The 17,607-nt window shown below is 45.1% G+C and overlaps 1 protein-coding gene across 1 annotated transcript in view; it reads right to left on the reverse strand.

Annotated features, from left to right (window-relative positions):
• The window catches only part of LOC139422296 (glutamate receptor ionotropic, NMDA 2C-like), a 73,820-nt gene that overhangs the window by 34,770 nt on the left and 21,443 nt on the right, over positions 1 to 17,607 (reverse strand). The window contains exons 2-3 of the mRNA XM_071173486.1: positions 16,812 to 17,256; positions 1,436 to 2,034 (exon numbers count right to left, since the gene is read on the reverse strand). Coding sequence (XP_071029587.1) covers positions 1,436 to 2,034; positions 16,812 to 17,240 — 1,028 coding nt within the window. The 5' untranslated portion in view covers positions 17,241 to 17,256. The remainder of the gene's footprint in view (positions 1 to 1,435; positions 2,035 to 16,811; positions 17,257 to 17,607) is intronic.

The following is a 17,607-nucleotide window of genomic DNA, read 5'->3' on the forward strand; positions in this document are numbered from 1 at the left end:
CTGCTACAGTTACAGTTGATGTCGAAAGTTTATATACACTTGGGTTGGAGTCATTCAATATTTCAAATTCAGTGCCTCTTTGCAAGACTTCATGGGAAAATCAAAAGAAATCAGCCAAGACCTCAGAAAAAAATGTGTAGACCTCCACAAGTCTGGTTCATCCTTGGGAGCAATTTCCAAATGCCTGAAGGTACCACGTTCATCTGTACAAACAATAGTACGCAAGTATAAACACCATGGGACCACGCAGCCGTCATACCGCTCAGGAAGGAGACGCGTTCTGTCTCCTAGAGATGAAAGTACTTTGGTGCAAAAAGTGCAAATGAATCCCAGAATAACAGCAAAGGACCTTGTGAAGATGCTAGAGGAAACGGGTACAAAAGTATCTATATCCACAGCAAAACGAGTCCTATACCGACATAACCTGAAAGGCCGCTCAGCAAGGAAGAAGCCACTGCTTCAAAACCACCATAAAAAAGTCAAACAACGGTTTGCAACTGCACTTGGGGACAAAGATCGTACTTTTTGGAGAAATATCCTCTTGTCTGATGAAACAAAAATAGGACTGTTTGGCCATAATGACCATCGTTATGTTTGGAGGAAAAAGGGGAAGGCTTGCAAGCCGAAGAACACCATCCCAACTGTGAAGCACAGGGGTGGCAGCATAATGTTGTGGGGGTGCTTTGCTGCAGGAGGGACTGGTGCATTTCACAAAATAGATGGCATCATGAGAACGGAAAATTATGTGGATATATAGAAGCAACATTTGAAGACAGCCAGGAAGTTAAAGCTTGGTCGCAAATGGGTCTTCCAAATGGACAATGACCCCATGCATACTTCCAAAGTTGTGGCAAAATGGCTTAAGTACAACAAAGTAAAGATATTGGAGTGGCGATCACAAAGCCCTGACCTCAATCCTATAGAAAATGTGTGGGCAGAACTGAAAAAGTGTGTGTGAGCAAGGAGGCCTACAAACCTGACTCAGTTACAACAGCTCTGTCAGGAGGAATGGGCCAAAATTCACCCAACTTATTGTGGGAAGTTTGTGGAAGGCTACCCGATATGTTTGAACCAAGTTAAACAATTGAAAGGCACCGCTACCAAATACTAATTGAGTGTATGTAAATGTCTGACCCACTGGGAATGTGATGAAAGAAATAAAAGCTGAAATAAATAATTCTCTCTACTATTATTCTGACATTTCACATTCTTAATTAAAATAAAGTGGTGATCCTAACTGACCTAAGACAGACACTTTTTTACTAGGATTAAATGTCAGGAGTTTAAATGTACTTGGCTAAGTTGTATGTAAACTTCTGACTTCAACTGTATCACTTAATCGCTCCAATTTGGTTGGCTTCTTTTATTGCAATGAACAATCTCCAACCTACATTATGTCAGTATGCCCCCCTTCCATCCCTCCACCTCCACTCACCTGAACAGTGTATCATTAGAAGATGCCCTAACAGGGCTGTGGCAGTCGTTGTGGCCCTCGGGGATGAATCCCTTCTGTTTGTGGAAGCTCTGCACCCCTTTGACCACGATGGCCACCCCATCCCGCACCCTCTTCCTCAGGCTCATCCGCCAGCGGTCGGTGATGATGCTGATGAGGCCCACAGGGAAGCTGTTTGGTGGGGGCATGTCTGGGTTCCCCACGGCAAGGCTGGGGAGGATCCAGATGTAGCCAGGCCCCAGCAGGCCAACCTCTCCGGCCATTCTGAACAGGTACTGGGCCTCCTCGTGGGAGCAGTATACCAGCAGTACCTGGGCGTCGATCTGCTGCAGCAGGCGCCGTGCCCGGATGTCGTTCATGCCGTCGGCAGACATGTCGAAGGTCAGCACGTCCTGCAGTTCCCACATGAAGTAGCTGGTGTCAGTGAAGGTCTTGACATAGTCCACGTAGACCTCGTAGCCCGGGTACAGGCTGGTGATGACCACGAAGCTGTCCCAGTTGTACTCCTCCATCACCTTGAACATGCCGTTTATCTGCTGCTCGATGGAGGAGCCCAGCTGGAGGAACGTGGAGCCCTCGCCCTGCAGAGAGACACAGACAGCAGAGTGAGAACAAATAACAGCCCTTTTTGGATAGTTAATTTAAGCTCAATCAATTTGCTCAATTTATCTAACAAGCACAATTAAAACCTAATGATCTAATGCAATGACTTTCTTAATAGCCTGCTTAGTGGCAATTATATGATTGTGTTTTATGTAATTCAGCCAGTCATATGTAAAAAATCAAATAATAATCAAGAAATGACAGTAGAATCCTGAGGGTAGCTTGACAGTGTGTCTGTGTGCCCCCTGTCCACACCATCCAGCTCTTGACCACCAGCCAGCCCACCCAGAAGCGGTGTGTAGTCTCTGGGCTGAGAGGCAGTACTCTGCAGTAAGTGATTCTGTTTGGTGTTGCTCTCCCTGTAGCCCAGGCACCATTCATCACTTTAACCCATGTGTCTCCCACTTGCCACAGCAACATTGGGCCTCATATATACTTGGCACTATCACTGTCACTGAGCCCAGCCCCTGTTTTCTCTTTTTATCTCACTTTTCTCAAGATGTCTCTCCTCTTTGACCTTGGAGAAAGGAGTATGAAAATGCTGTGTTGTGTTAACTAAAGTGATCCAGGAATTTTCTGGAAGATCACAGCTGTTTCTTGTCTGTGTGTGTTTGTCAGAGCGTTTATCTTGTTTTAGTATGTTCAGGGAACAGAATAATATATGTTTTTTTCCATCAATCTTGTTGAAATATTTATTTCAGTAATGGTCTTGGCATAACATGTTTCTGCATCCTGGGAAGGCTATGGGCTGACACAGGGCAGGGTTTTATTTTTGTGTTTCATACTAGAAAATAACAGAATCAGTGTTTTTAAAACTGCTTATACAGTACATTTTCGGGTTGGATGCCATTGATGTGTCTTGACTCTAAGAGAAGGTAATGATTGTTTATTGGTTTTGAATTAAGCACGCTGCTCATAGAAATCATTGCACCATAATTGCTTTGTAAAACAAATAGCATCGTAAATCATGTGCAACCCCAGTGAATTGTAATGATAAGTGTAATAAAAAGTAACATCAATTACAGAGATTTGACTGTTTCACTGGTTGCATATCTGGGTTGATCATTAAGACTTTCACCTTTTAAATTACGTTGTATAAACGGCAACTTTATAATAAATAAAAAGTGTATAATTTTCTTTATCACTCCAAATAAATCTATAAAGTAGATTTGCTGATAAAAAAATGTACTTTTGCCCCTTCTAAGTGAGAATGATTTTGGTGAGGCTCAGTTTCTTATTATGCCATTTACACATACAGTTCCTTCAGAAAGTGTTCACACCCTTTGACTTGTTACACATTTTATTATGTTGGAGCCTGAATTTAAAATGAATTACATTGAGTTTTTTTGGTCACTGATGTACTGTATACACAATACCCCATAATGTCAAAGTGGAATTATGTTTTTTGAAATGTTTACAAATGAATAAAAAATGGAAGTTGAAATGTCTAGAGACAATTATTCAACCCCTTTGTTATGGCTAGCCTAAATAAGTTCAGGAGTAAAAATGTGCTTAACAAGTCACATAATAAGTTTCATGGATTCACTCGGTGTGCTAAATAGTGTTTAACATGATTTTTGAATGACTACCTCATCTCTGTACCCCACACATACAATGATCTTTAAGGTTCCTCAGTCGAGCAGTGAATTTCAAACACAGATTCAACCACAAAGACCAGGGAGGATTTCCAATGCCTCGCAATGAAGGGCACCTTTTGGTAAATGGGTAAAGGAGGGGGAGGGGGAGGAGGAGGATTATTTAAGATCTGTTTGAAGAGGTAGGGTTTCAGATGTTTTTGGAAGATGGGCAGGGACTCAGGGGGAAGCTGGTTCCTCCATTGGGGTGCCAGGACAGAGAAGAGCTTGGACTGGGCAGGGGTGGGGTGGGAGGGCCAAGAGACCTGGGGTGGCAGAACGGAGTGCTCGGGTTGGGTTGTAGGGTTTGAGCATAGCCTGACGGTAGGGAGTTGCAGTTCCCCTTGCTGTTCCGTTGGTAAGCACCATGGTCTTGTAGTGGATGAAAGCTTCAACTGGAAGCCAGTGGAGTGTGCGGAGGAGCGGGGTGACATGGGAGAACTTGGGAAGGTTGAAAACCAGGCGAGCTGCAGCGTTCTGGATAAGTTGCAGTGATTTGATGGCACAAGCGGGGAGCCCAGCCAATAGCGAGTTGCCATGTGCCTGGATTAGGACCTGCAGCGCTTTCTGCGTGAGGTAGGGTCGTACTCTACGGATGTTGTAGACCTGCAGCGCTTCCTGCATGAGGTAGGGTCGTACTCTACGGATGTTGTAGACCTGCAGCGCTTCCTGCTTGAGGTAGGGTCGTACTCTATGGATGTTGTAGACCTGCAGCGCTTCCTGCGTGAGGTAGGGTCGTACTCTACGGATGTTGTAGACCTGCAGCGCTTCCTGCGTGAGGTAGGGTCGAACTCTACGGATGTTGTAGACCTGCAGCGCTTCCTGCGTGAGTTAGGGTCGTACTCTACGGATGTTGTAGACCTGCAGCACTTCCTGCGTGAGGTAGGGTCGTACTCTACGGATGTTGTAGACCTGCAGCGCCTCCTGCGTGAGGTAGGGTCGGACTCTACGGATGTTGTAGACCTGCAGCGCTTCCTGCGTGAGTTAGGGTTGTACTCTACGGATGTTGTAGACCTGCAGCGCTTCCTGCGTGAGGTAGGGTCGTACTCTACGGATGTTGTAGACCTCAAGAGTGAGTCGCTGCTTTGATGTTTGCAGAGAACGACAGGGTGTTGTCCAGGGTCACACCAAGGTTCGTTGCGCTCTGGGAGGGTGACACTAGAGTTGTCAACTGTGATGGAGAGGTCTTTGAGCGGGCAGGCCTTCCCCGGAAGGAAGTGCAGCTCCGTCTTGTCAAGTTAAGCTTGAGGTGGTGGGCCGATGTTCAGATATCTGCCAGGCACGCAGAGATGCGCGTCGCCACCTGGGTGTCAGAAGGGGGGAAGGAGAAAAGTAGTTGAATGTCATCCGCATAGCAATGATAGGAGATGACATGTGATGATATGATGGAGCCGAGTGACTTGGTGTATAGAGAGAAGAGGAGAGGGCCTAAAACCAAGCCCTATGGGACACCAGTGGTGAGAGTAAGTTGTGCAGACAGATCCTCTCTATGTCACCTGGTAGGAGCAGCCTGCCAGGAAGGATGCAATCCAAGAATATGCAGAGCTTGAGACGCCCAGCCCTGAGAGGGTGGAGAGGAGGATCTGATGGTTCAAGGTGTCAAAGACAGCGTATAGATCTAGGAGGATGAGAACAGAGGAGAGAGAGTCAGCTTTGGCAGTGCGGAGAGTCTCCGTGACGCAGAAAAGAGCAGTCTCGGTTGAGGGACCCATCTTGACGCCTGACTGATTAGGGTCTAGAAAATTTTGATAGAGATAACGAGAAAGTTATCAAGTGTTTTGGAAAGAAAAGAAGGAAGGAAAGAAAGAAAAACATTTACAGAGTTTAATGGCTGTGATAGGAGAAAACTTTCAGTATTAGTAATTTTAGTTACTCCATAATACTAACCTAATTGACAGAGTGGAAAAAGTAAGCCTTTACCGAATAAAAATATTCCAAAACATGCATCTTGTTTGCAACAAGGCACTAAAATAATACTTCAAGAAAATGTGGCAAAGCAATTAACTTTTGTCCTGAATACAAAGTGTTAGGTTTGGGGCAAATCCAATATAACACATTACTGAGTACCACTCTCCATATGGGGAGTTTTTCAGGATAAGCTGAATGGAGCTAAGCACAGGCAAAATCCTAGAGGAAGACATGGTGCAGTCTGCTTTCCACCAGACACTGGGAGATTAATTCACCATTCAGCAGGACAATAACCTTACACATAAGGCCAAAAATACACTGGAGTTGCTAACCAAGAAGGCAGTGAATGTTCCTGAGTGGCCGAGTTACAGTTTTGACTTAAATCTACTTGAACATTTATGACAAGACCTGAAAATGGTTGTCTAGCAATGATCAACCACCAACTTGACAGAGCTTGAATAATTTTGAAAAGAATAATGGAAAATGTTGCACAATCCAGGAGTGGAACACTTTTAGAGACTTAATCAAAAAAACTCACAGCTGTAATCGCTGTCAAAGGTGATTCTAACATACTCTAATCAAGATATATATGTTTTTTGTGTAGATTGTTGACAAAAAAATTACAGTTAAATCCATTTTAATCCCACTTTGTAACACAACAAAATATGGAAGAAAGTCAAGAGGTGTGAATACTTTCTGAAGGCACAGTGTGCCATTTTTCCTTGATGCTATCAGAGAAGTACCCAGAAGTCACTGCTTCACTCAAGCTGGACCTTACCTGTCCCTTTCCTTCTCTAGGGGACTGTGCCCTGTCTCTGTCATGGTCATGAAGCTTGTTGAGGTTTGGGGTTACAGAAAGCCAGGTATCCAGAGACCAGGACTACTCTGTTCTCTTGTTCTGCTGTTTCATTCTGTCTCCTTGTTGTCCTTCAGAGAAGTCTAAAGAAGGTTAGAACCATCTGTGTGTCTCCTGATGTCAGACATCATACTGGTCTATTCCAGTGTCTCCACTGACCGTTCTCATTGCTCTGAATATCACATCCTCTCTGTTTCTATTTAGCAATCTGTTTACATTTAGCAATTTGTGTTCTACCCTTTTCCATATACAAAACACCTCCTCCTATATTACCTTGGAGGTACTGTAGATGTGATACAGTAGAAGGGACAATAAAACATCTTGCAACATTAGCTTAGCAAGAGCAAGGGTGTTATGCAGATTAGTAGAGGAGCAGGTTGCCAATAAATCTACAAATGTTCTAACTCCTCTCAGTGTCCCACAGGAAATCTGTTAAAGTCACTGCCTTCTTTCTGTGCGTGCAGCCTTTTTCCACCACTTGTATGCCACGAGAATTCATCTGGCAGAGCGTAAAATCAATTTGCTCCAGGCCATGTGTGTGTGTTTGTGTGTATATGTGCCTGTGTGTAGTATGTGTACACGATCACACTGTGACTCTCAGCCAAAAACACCCTAAGGTTCTATCTAGAGAAGTGTGGTAACAACCACTCAATTAGAACTGTACTGTAGTCCAAATGAGCCCTGAGCATGGACAGCGGACAGCCATAGGCTCAGCTACAGCCATACCCAGCATGCCTAAGCTCGTTTTATTTATATAACTAGGCAAGTCAGTTAAGAACAAATTCTTATTTACAATGACAGCCTACCCCGGACAACACTGGGCCAATTGTGCACCTCCCTATGGGACTCCCAATCACAGCCAGTTGTGATACAGCCTGGAATCAAACCAGGGTCTGTAGTGACACCTCGAGCACTGATATACAGTGCCTTAGACTGCTGTGCCACTTGGGAGCATTTAACCATGATGCATCAGGACACAACCCATATCTGATGATACATTCTGTTAGATAATACTGTCCGAATCACATGGCTTGGGGGGATTTAAGAGAATCTGGTTGGAAACAGGTGTCCATTACCAATACTACGTTCTCCTATAGGTGTAGGGCCAGATGTTTGCCAGATGTTTGTTTCTTTATGTTGATGGTGATTCGTATATGGTGTTGTTGTTTCCAGGAAAGGGTTGTGACTATAGACTGATGTCCCATTGTGCCTCTGTTCTGTAAGTGTGTACATTTCATAAAGAAGATTAAAAGGCATCTAGTTAACAGCTTAGCTTCCACTGGCACTGTGAGAATTTAGGACTACAAGGTTCTATCTGCAAAAATATGATTCTGAGAAACCTGTCTTTAAAGTTCCATCCCCTTATTGGTTTGAATGGTGTCAGCAATTTATTTATAGTATTCTTTTGAACTGAACACCATGATTTGGGGTATTTAGAGTACTATCTGCAGAAATGCAGATAGAACCTTAGTTCCAAACTATGGAGTCTGGTCAGTGGTCAGTTGTCTTCTGTAATCTGCTTACAAACAACATGATAGAGTGATGTGTCTTTGTATACTATATATATGTAAAACACATATCTCATGTCTTCTCCCTAATTGTATGTTTTATATTAGCCAACTGGCTCTTTGCTTGAGTGCTTTGTGAGTTATAGACTAGCTGCTGAATGGTTTAATCGGTTGAATCGGGGTCAGATCAAATCAAAACAAATCAAATTTTATTTGTCACATACACATGGTTAGCAGATGTTAATGCGAGTGTAGCGAAATGCTTGTGCTTCTAGTTCCGACCATGCAGTAATATTTAACAAGTAATCTAACCTACCAATTTCACAACTACCTTATTAACACAAGTGTAAAGGAATGAATAAGAATATGTACATACAAATATATGAATGAGTGATGGCCGAACGGCATAGGCAAGACGCAGTAGATGGTATAGAGTACAGTATATACATATGAGATGAGTAATCTAGGGTATGTAAACATTATATAAAGTTGCATTGTTTAAAGTGGCTAGTGATACATTTATTACATCAAGATGGCAAGATGCAGTAGATGGTATAGAGTACAGTATATACATATGAGATGAGTAATGTAGGGTTTGTAAATATTATATAAAGTGGCATTGTTTAAAGTGGCTAGTGATACATGTATTACATACATTTTTCAATTATTAAAGTGGCTGGAGTTGAGTCAGGAGGTTGGCAGCAGCCACTCAATGTTAGTGGTGGCTGTTTAACAGTCTGTTGGCCTTGAGATAGAAGCTGTTTTTCTGTCTCTCTGTCTCCGCTTTGATGCACCTGTACTGACCTCGCCTTCTGGATGATAGCGGGGTGAACAGGCAGTGGCTCTGGTGGTTGTTGTCCTTGATGATCTTTTTGGCCTTCCTGTGACATCGGGTGGTGTAGGTGTCCTGGGGGGCAGGTAGTTTCAGTTTGTCCGTAATGTGTACACCGAGGAACTTAAAACTTTCCACCCTCTCCACTACTGTCTTGTCGATGTGGATTGCGGGCTGCTCCCTCTGCTGTTTCCTGAAGTCAACAAAGATCATCTCCTTTGTTTTGTTGACATTGAGTGTGAGGTTATTTTCCTGACACCACACTCTGAGGGCCCTCACCTCCTCCCAGTAGGCCGTCTCATCGTTGTTGGTAATCAAGCCTACCACTGTAGTGTCGTCTGCAAACTTGATGATTGAGTTAGTGGCGTGCATGGCCACGCAGTTATGAACAGGGAGTACAGGAGAACGCTGAGAACGCAACCTTGTGGGGCCCCAGTGTTGAGGATCAGCGGGGTGGATATGTTGTTACCTACCCTCACCTCCTGGGGGCAGCCCGTCAGGAGGTCCAGGACCCGGTTGCACAGGGCGGGGTCAAGACCCAGGGTCTCTAGCTTAATGGCGGGTTTGGTGGGTACTATGGTGTTAAATGCTGAGCTGTAGTCGATGAACAGCATTCTTACATAGGTATTCCTCTTGTCCAGATGGATTAGGGCAGTGTGCAGTATTATTGCGATTGCATCGTCTTTGGACCTATTGGGGCGGTAAGCAAATTGGAGTGGGTCTAGGGTGTCAGGTAGGGTGGTCCTTGACTAGTCTCTCAAAGCACTTCATGATGACGGAAGTGAGTGCTACGGGGCAGTAGTCATTTAGCTCAGTTACCTTAGCTTTCTTGGGAACAGGAACAATGGTGGCCCTCTTGAAGCATGTGGGAACAGCAGACTGGGATAAGGACTGATTGAATATGTCTGTAAACACACCAGCCAGCTGGTCTGCTCATGCTCTGAGGACGCGGCTGGGGATGCCGTCTGGGCCTGCAGCCTTGCGAGGGTTAACACGTTTAAATGTTTAACTCACGTTGGCTGCAGTGAAGGAGAGCCCGCAGGTTTTGGTAGCGGGCCGTGTCAGTGGCACTTTATTGTCCTCAAAGCAAGCAAAGAAGTTGTTTAATTTGTCTGGGAGCAAGACATCATGGTCTGCGACGGGGCTGGTTTTTGTAGTCCGTGATTGACTGTAGCCCCTGCCACATACGTCTCGTGTCTGAGCTGTTGAATTGCGACTCTACTTTGTCTCTATACTGATTCTTAGCTTGTTTGATTGCCTTGCGGAGGGAATAGCTACACTGTTTGTATTCGGTCACGTTTCCGGGTCACCTTGCCCTAATTAAAAGCAGTAGTTCGCAGCATTCAGTTTTGTGCGAATGCTGCAATCAATCCACGGTTTCTGGTTGGGGAATATTTTAATAGATGTTGTGGGTACAACATCACAGATGCACTTGCTAATAAACTCGCTCACCGAATTCATCAATGTTGTTGTTCGACGCTATGCAGAACATATCCTAGTCCACGTGATCGAAGCAGTCTTGAAGCGTGGAATCCGATTGGTCGGACCAGCGTTGAACAGACCTGAGCACGGGTGCTTCCTGTTTTAGTTTCTGTCTATAGGCTGGGAGCAACAAAATGGAGTCGTGGTCAGCTTTTCCGAAAGGAGGGCGGGGGAGGGCCTTATATGCGTTGTGGAGGTTAGAATAACAATGATCCAGGGTTTTGCCAGCTCGGGTTGCGCAATCAAAATGCTGATAAAATTTAGGCAGCCTTGTTTTCAGATTAGCCTTGTTACAATCCCCAGCTACAATAAATGCAGCCTCATGGTATGTGGTTTCCAGTTCACATAGAGTCAAATGAATTTCGTTCAGGGCCGTCGATGTGTCTGCTTGGGGGGGAATATACACGACTGTGATTATGATCGAAGATAATTATCTTGGTAGATAATGCGGTCGGCATTTGATTGTGAAGAATTCTATGTCAAGTGAACAAAAGGACTTGAGTTGTTGTATGTTATGATCACAATACGTCTCATTAATCATAAGGCATACACCCCGCCCTTCTTCTTACCAGAGATATGCTTGTTTCTGTCAGCAAGATGCATGAAGAAAACAGGTGGCTGTACCGACTCCGATAAAGTCTCTCTGGAAGGCAACCCTTGCTGGGATTTCATCTACCTTGTTGTCAAGAGACTGGACATTGGCGAGTAGTATGCTCGGGAGCGGTGCGCGATGTGCCCGTCTACGGAGCCTGACCAGAATACCGCTCCATCAGCCCTTGCTGCGGCGCTGTTGTTTTGGGTCGCCGGCTGGGATCCGATCCATGGTCCTGGGTGGTAGGCCAAACAGAGGATCCGCTTCGGGAAAGTCGTATTCGTATTTCTGGTCGTAATGTTGGTGAGTTGACGTTGCTCTTATATCCAATAGTTCCTCCCGACTGTATGTAATAAAACCTAACATTTCCTGGGGTAACAATGTAAGAAATAACACATAAAAGAAACAAAATACTGCGTAGTTTCCTAGGAACGCGAAGCGAGGCGGCCATCTCTGTCGGCGCCGGATGAGAGATAAAGCCATATATATCACTGCACAGATGCTTTTATAGGACCACTGGTCAGTGGTCAAGAACCCCAATACAACAGATTTTCTTTTCAGAATACAATGCTCTCTACACACAACATTTAGGCTACTGATTTTTTTTAAATCTGGACCAATGGTGGGCATTTGAAGGACTCTCACAGAAACAAAGAGCTGTCGCTAATTATTGATGGAGATGGAATGGAGATGAAATGGTTTAAAAAGAACAAAGGAAAAGAAATGAGGCTTTTCAATAAAACACAAAGTTGCAACTGCAAGGACGGACACCTGAAATTGTGGTCCTAGGGGCTTGAGAGATTAGAGCAGGGGGTCTGTACTGTGCTGTAAATGATTCAGAAGTTGCAAAATAAATCTGAGGGAGGGAGGCCGGCAGCGAGTAGCCCTTCCAGAAGGGCCGATGGAGAGAAAGAGGCCGACGTGCTCTCCCTTGTTCTCTGTCTTGTTCTCTCTTTCTCTATTCTTCCTCCCTTAGTGCAAGAGGAGCACATCGCAGCCTGCTCTCTCTCTCTCTCTCTCTCTCTCCCCCTCCCCCTCTCTCTCTCTCTCTCTCTCTCTCTCGCTCTCTCTCTCTCTCCCCCTCTCTCTCTCTCTCTCTCCCCCCCCCTCCCCCTCTCTCTCTCTCTCTCTCTCTCTCTCTCTCTCTCCCTCTCCCCCTCTCTCTCTCTCTCTCTCCCCCTCTCTCTCTCTCTCCCCCTCTCTCTCTCTCTCTCTCTCTCTCTCTCTCTCTCTCTCTCTCTCTCTCTCTCTCCCCCTCCCTCCCCCTCTCTCTCTCTCTCCCCCTCTCCCCCCCCCCCTCTCTCTCTCCCCCTCCCCCTGTCTCTCGCTCTCCCCCCCCCCCCCTCTATCTCTCCCCCTCCCCCTCTCTCTCTCTCTCCCTTCCCCCTCTCTCTCTCTCTCTCTCTCTCTCTCTCCGATGGTGAGTGACTTCTGGACATGGATCTTTGCTGCGGCATATGTCCGCCTGCAACTCCCAGCGTGATGTGCCCTGGCACTGTCATCATGTGTTCGTCCTATGTGCTGACGTCACAGGGACCCTGCGCAGGGCCGAGGAACAGACGTACACTGTCGTAGTCATTTGTCCTTCCTCACAACGATAGAGGAGATCCAAATGCAGTAACACATAACACTGAATTACAATCATATTGTGTATTGAGTGTTATTATATACATTTTGAATGCATTTATATTACATTGTAACACTAAAGTGAGCACAAATTCATTAGTCTGTCTGAATTGTATTGTACTCGGTAATTCTCATGCTAAATTATCTAGTACTATATGCCTTTGACTTGCAGAAAACCAGGACAAAACATATATTAAGTGATTTTCTTATGCATTCATGCATCCCTACTGAGATGTCTAGACAGTTCGTACTGTATCTGTGTCACTGGCCCCAGGATGCAAAGCAACGAGGTAGAGAGGGACACAAGTAGGTTTAGGATGTGAAGAAAGGAAGAGAGAAAAAGGTTGCTCTACTTTAGGGATGGGCCTCAGGCTCCCCTTCCTGCTTTAAGAAACGAGGTCTGCTGCTGCTGCTCGCCCTGCTTCCCACACCTCGCCGGACCACTGAAGCAAAGATACTCTGGACCCAATCCTAACTTAAGATACATTTAAACATATGCATATATTATGCGTTAATGTCAATGGGAGATCTAATATGTAATAAAAAAATGTTGGTTACATCCATAAATCTCAAATTAAGATTTGGTCCCCAATAATAGAAGGTGTGTGAAGTGAGACGGCTGGACAGACACAGTCTGAAGGTTGTCTTGTCTACCTGGGACTACTACTCATGTCTCTGTCTATTGGGCTTTGCTGCAAGTGTGTTGTGGTTAAACATTTGATACATGACTATACCCTGCTATTCCCCTTGTGAATCATGTTAAAACATGGCTTAGTCAAAAATCACATGTAATATAGTACATATAAAATCACAATTTGGGTACCGTTGTTTGTATCACAGGAGGTTGGTGACACCTTCTTTGGGGAGGACGGGCTTGTGGTAATAATAATGTGGTAATAAGTAATGGTTGGAATGGTATCAAATACACCAAACACATGGTTTCCTATCACGCCTGCCCCCGCTTCCCCTCTCTGGCGCTCCATTACGCACACCTGTCACCATCATTACGTGGAATCACCCGGACTCCATTACTTTGTTGATTGCCCCTCTATATCTGTCTGCTCCTCAGTTTTTTCCCTGTGTCAGCATTGATGTCGTTATGTTTTCCCCTGTCAAGACGCTGTCCTTGTTTGTAATTATCCATTACATGTTCACTCCCACACAATCATTTCTCTCTCACACAATAATAATAATTTCCTGTTTCTGCAGGATTATTTTCCAACTGTGAGAAACTGGTCAAATGAAGATCCTACATATGTATTTCATCCTGAGAAGGAAGAGGAGGATAAGGCTCCTTTACCATCATGAAGCATCTTTACCATCATGTCGTACATAGCAGCTACCAGTCACCCCTGGTTGTAAATCCCCAGTGGGAATGAATGCACCAAAGCCCCCCTTGCGTTTTAACATTCCAGGCAGGCGTGTTAGCCATGATTGATTGGCAATGGTGAAGCAGATTTTATTTAAATTCCATCAGAAGGTGATATATGGCTACATGCCTCACAGCTAGATTATAATCCTCTGTTAAGGAAGCTCTCTCTCTGTTTGATGGCTGCAGACAGACAGTTGGGCTTGTCTGAATTTGTCCCATACTTCTTGTAAACCCCTGTTTGTCCTCACCCACATACATTCCATTGATTAGATTCTTTGTGTCTGCTAGGCTATTGATTATCCAATGATTGTTTTAACTTTTTCTAATTGCGAGAAAAAAAAGGGAATAATAGGTTTCTCATGGGTTATTGTAATTTAGCTAATCAACATGCTAATTGAGCAAAATCTCCCCAGGATAGGAATCTGTTCTCTGTTAATTTTCGCCTTCCTCTTCGAGCGAGATTAAACTCCAGGCTTTCTCAGAGACAACATTTTAAGTGATTCAGTTGGCTTGTCAACCAGCGTGGACGGCGTCCCACCAATCAATCTGAGCAATCGCTCAGGCTCAAAAGCTAATTTAAAGGTATATATCTGCATCTGAAGTGGTGACATTTAAGTGCCATCACATTTTAAATGAAGTCATGAATATTCATTTCTAGTGGGTAAGCACACAAACACATTTTTTTTTTACCCCTTTTTCATGGTATCCAATTGTTTAGTAGCTACTATCTTGTCTCATCGCTACAACTCCCGTACGGGCTCAGGAGAGACGAAGGTTGAAAGTCATCCAATACACAACCCACACTGCTTCTTAACACGGCGCGCATCCAACCCAGCCGCACCAATGTGCCAGAGGAAACACCGGCAACCTTGGTTAGCGCACCACAGGAGTCCCTGGTGCACAATGAGACAAGGACATCCCTACCGGCCAAGCCCTCCCTAACCACGCTAGGCCAATTGTGCGTCGCCCCATGGACCTCCAGGTCACGGCCGGTTACGACAGAGCCTGGGCGCCAACCCAGAGTCTCTGATGGCACAGCTGGCACTGCAGTACAGCGCCCTTAACCACTGCGCCACCCGGGAGGCCTACATAAACACATTTTGTGAGCGTTTCCTATATTGATTACTGTTTTGTTGATGGACCCCGGGTTACTTCTAACAAATACACTTTCCCTCGCAGTCATCTCGTCCACACACAAAGTAAAGATTGAATCAATGAATCAATTTGTTGTTTAGAAAAATGTATTTAAATTCAATTGAGTTGGAACGCATCCATTTTTTAACTAGCTCTCTATTGAACTGCAACCCCATGAGGATTTGTATGAATGTGAATGCATAATCAAGGTACTGTGAGTCCATGGCCCTGGCCGTCTCCTGTTGTGGAGGAACACGTTTCTCACGTTTATTAAGAAAATCTCACAAACATGAGCGAGAGAAAATCCTATTTGAGCTGTGGATTAACTGATGGAAATCGAGGGTGGCGGGCAGACCTCATATTTTCCTCTACTCAGTTCCCTGCGTGCCGCATACTCAAACAGCCAGCTACCGGAGCTGAAATTACTGGAATTGATTAAACATTACAATACAGCAGTATTCTCTTCTTGCTCTGACCGGCCCGAGGTCAGCCAGCCTGCTTTATCACCCTCCATTTTCCCCCGCTGAATAAACGCTTTGTTTATGGTCGGTGGATTGGCGAGCTATGTCCCACCAGTCCTCTGTATCCTCAGCCTACACCCATTTGCATAGAACCAATAAAGATGTGATGCTCATAATGTGCATTCTCTGTCTCTGTGAGTTGTATTATGATGCTGAATATGTGCATTCTCTGTCTCTGTGAGTTGTATTGTGATGCTCATAATGTGCATTCTCTGTCTCTGTGAGTAGTATTGTGATGCTCATAACGTGCATTCTCTGTCTCTGTGAGTAGTATTGTGATGCTCATAACGTGCATTCTCTGTCTCTGTGACTAGTATTGTGATGCTCAGTCTAATTAAAGTTTCTCTCTGTGGCTGAGCCCTTTGTGTAACACTCTGGAAGAGGGATCATTGCTCCTAAACCTATGAGGCTTTACTCTAAAAGCAATTTAACGGCAGTCTAATCTGTATCACAAACATCCCTCTGATAATTTACTGGTGGCAAACTCCAGTGCATGATGCCGGGTAATACAACATTTCAAATCATTGCATAACTCTATTGACATGAGGGGTAAACTATAAATTTGTTACCAGCAAATACAAATAGATTTCTCTAGTTTAACATCTTTTTGTCTGGTGGGACCAGAAGTTTAAAAATAGAACAATGATGAAGTGGCAGAGGCTAACAGGTTTTTGATTTTGACCTTCATATTTTAATGAGTGTATTAGATGCAGTATTTGGACATCCCTCTGCTACCTGGTTTAACACCTTATCTTGTTGTTTCAGTCTTTCTGGCCTAAGACCGCCAGACACAAAAACCCACAGTGTCTGTATGGGCAGCATTAACATTCAGTGAGTTTATAATCATGTGCTGTAAGTCACCTGGAAATGGCAATGTGTGTCTGCTAATGTTCATTATGACTCTGATAATCACCAGACTAATGACGGTTGGCCTGTGTGTGTGTGTGGTGGAGAGCTTTCAAGATCTGAGTGCTTTGCTCACCTTGGGGGACCTGTGTTGTTGAGATTGTTGTTTTGGTTTTATTATTTGTACTGTGAGTTGTGCCAGGGGTCTTTCCCAGTTCTTTATTTCACAGTCACTAGAATATAAAGGGTTTAAAACCTCTGAGGTAATGAGACTGTGTAGTCATAAACCACACATCAGTTAAGCTGCTACTCTCTACAGCAGTTTGGGGAAACAAATAATGTGGCCTTCAAGGTTATTTCAAAAATAAAAAGAAGATGAACTTAAGCATGTTCCTCAGGCAGCCTAGACACCAAGTGTCCCCCAGCCCAATCCTGGTCACTGACCTTGTGTGGCAGGACCATGGCGGAGCCCCCGCTGATGCCCACGATGGGCACGGCCGTCTGCAGGGCAATGAAGTCCAGGATCTGTGCCACAGCTTCCGAGCCGATGTTGTCCTCAAACACCACACCATGTACGCGGTTGGCCGCCAGTGTGTCACAGATGCGTGTGAGCAGGGCCCGAGGGTTGGTGTTGTTTACCAGCACTGTGATGGGATTCACCTCCAAGGGCAGGTCCATGAAGTTCTCCCTGCTGAGACGCCCCTTGATCTCCTGCTGGTAGGCCGAGCCACTGAACACCACTGCCACGTTGACTGCTGGCAAGGGCGTTGCGAAAGGCCGACCTTGGCACCAGGGGGCAGTGCAGAGCAGCAACAGCAGCAGTAGCGGCCACCACCACGGGGAGTCGCTCAAGGGGCCTAGACGAACGCCCATCTCAGTCACCTACTGCCTGAGAGTAGGGACGAGGGTGGGGATGAGAGGAGGAGAGAAGAGAGATGGGTAAAGACATTTGTATTAGATACAGGGGACCGTTTAGTGTCATTTGTGCAACGTTGTGATAATGCTTAGTAATCCCTCCAGGCAAGCCAACCAAACCAACTGCCTGTAGTTTAGAGACATTTTAGCTTCATCTGTGAGTCATGTGCTTCATGTGCAGGTCTGTCTCTATGTAAGCGGCCATGAGTGGTGGGTTGGGTCAGGTGGATGATGAGAGACCCAGGGTACTATTTTTTGTGTGAGTGTTTGGCGTGCAACACAAGGCAGTGAGCAGGTTGCTGTGCTTGCGGATGGCAGCTGCGGC

This window comes from Oncorhynchus clarkii, chromosome 12 (assembly GCF_045791955.1).
Source record: "Oncorhynchus clarkii lewisi isolate Uvic-CL-2024 chromosome 12, UVic_Ocla_1.0, whole genome shotgun sequence".
Taxonomy (NCBI): domain Eukaryota; kingdom Metazoa; phylum Chordata; class Actinopteri; order Salmoniformes; family Salmonidae; genus Oncorhynchus; species Oncorhynchus clarkii.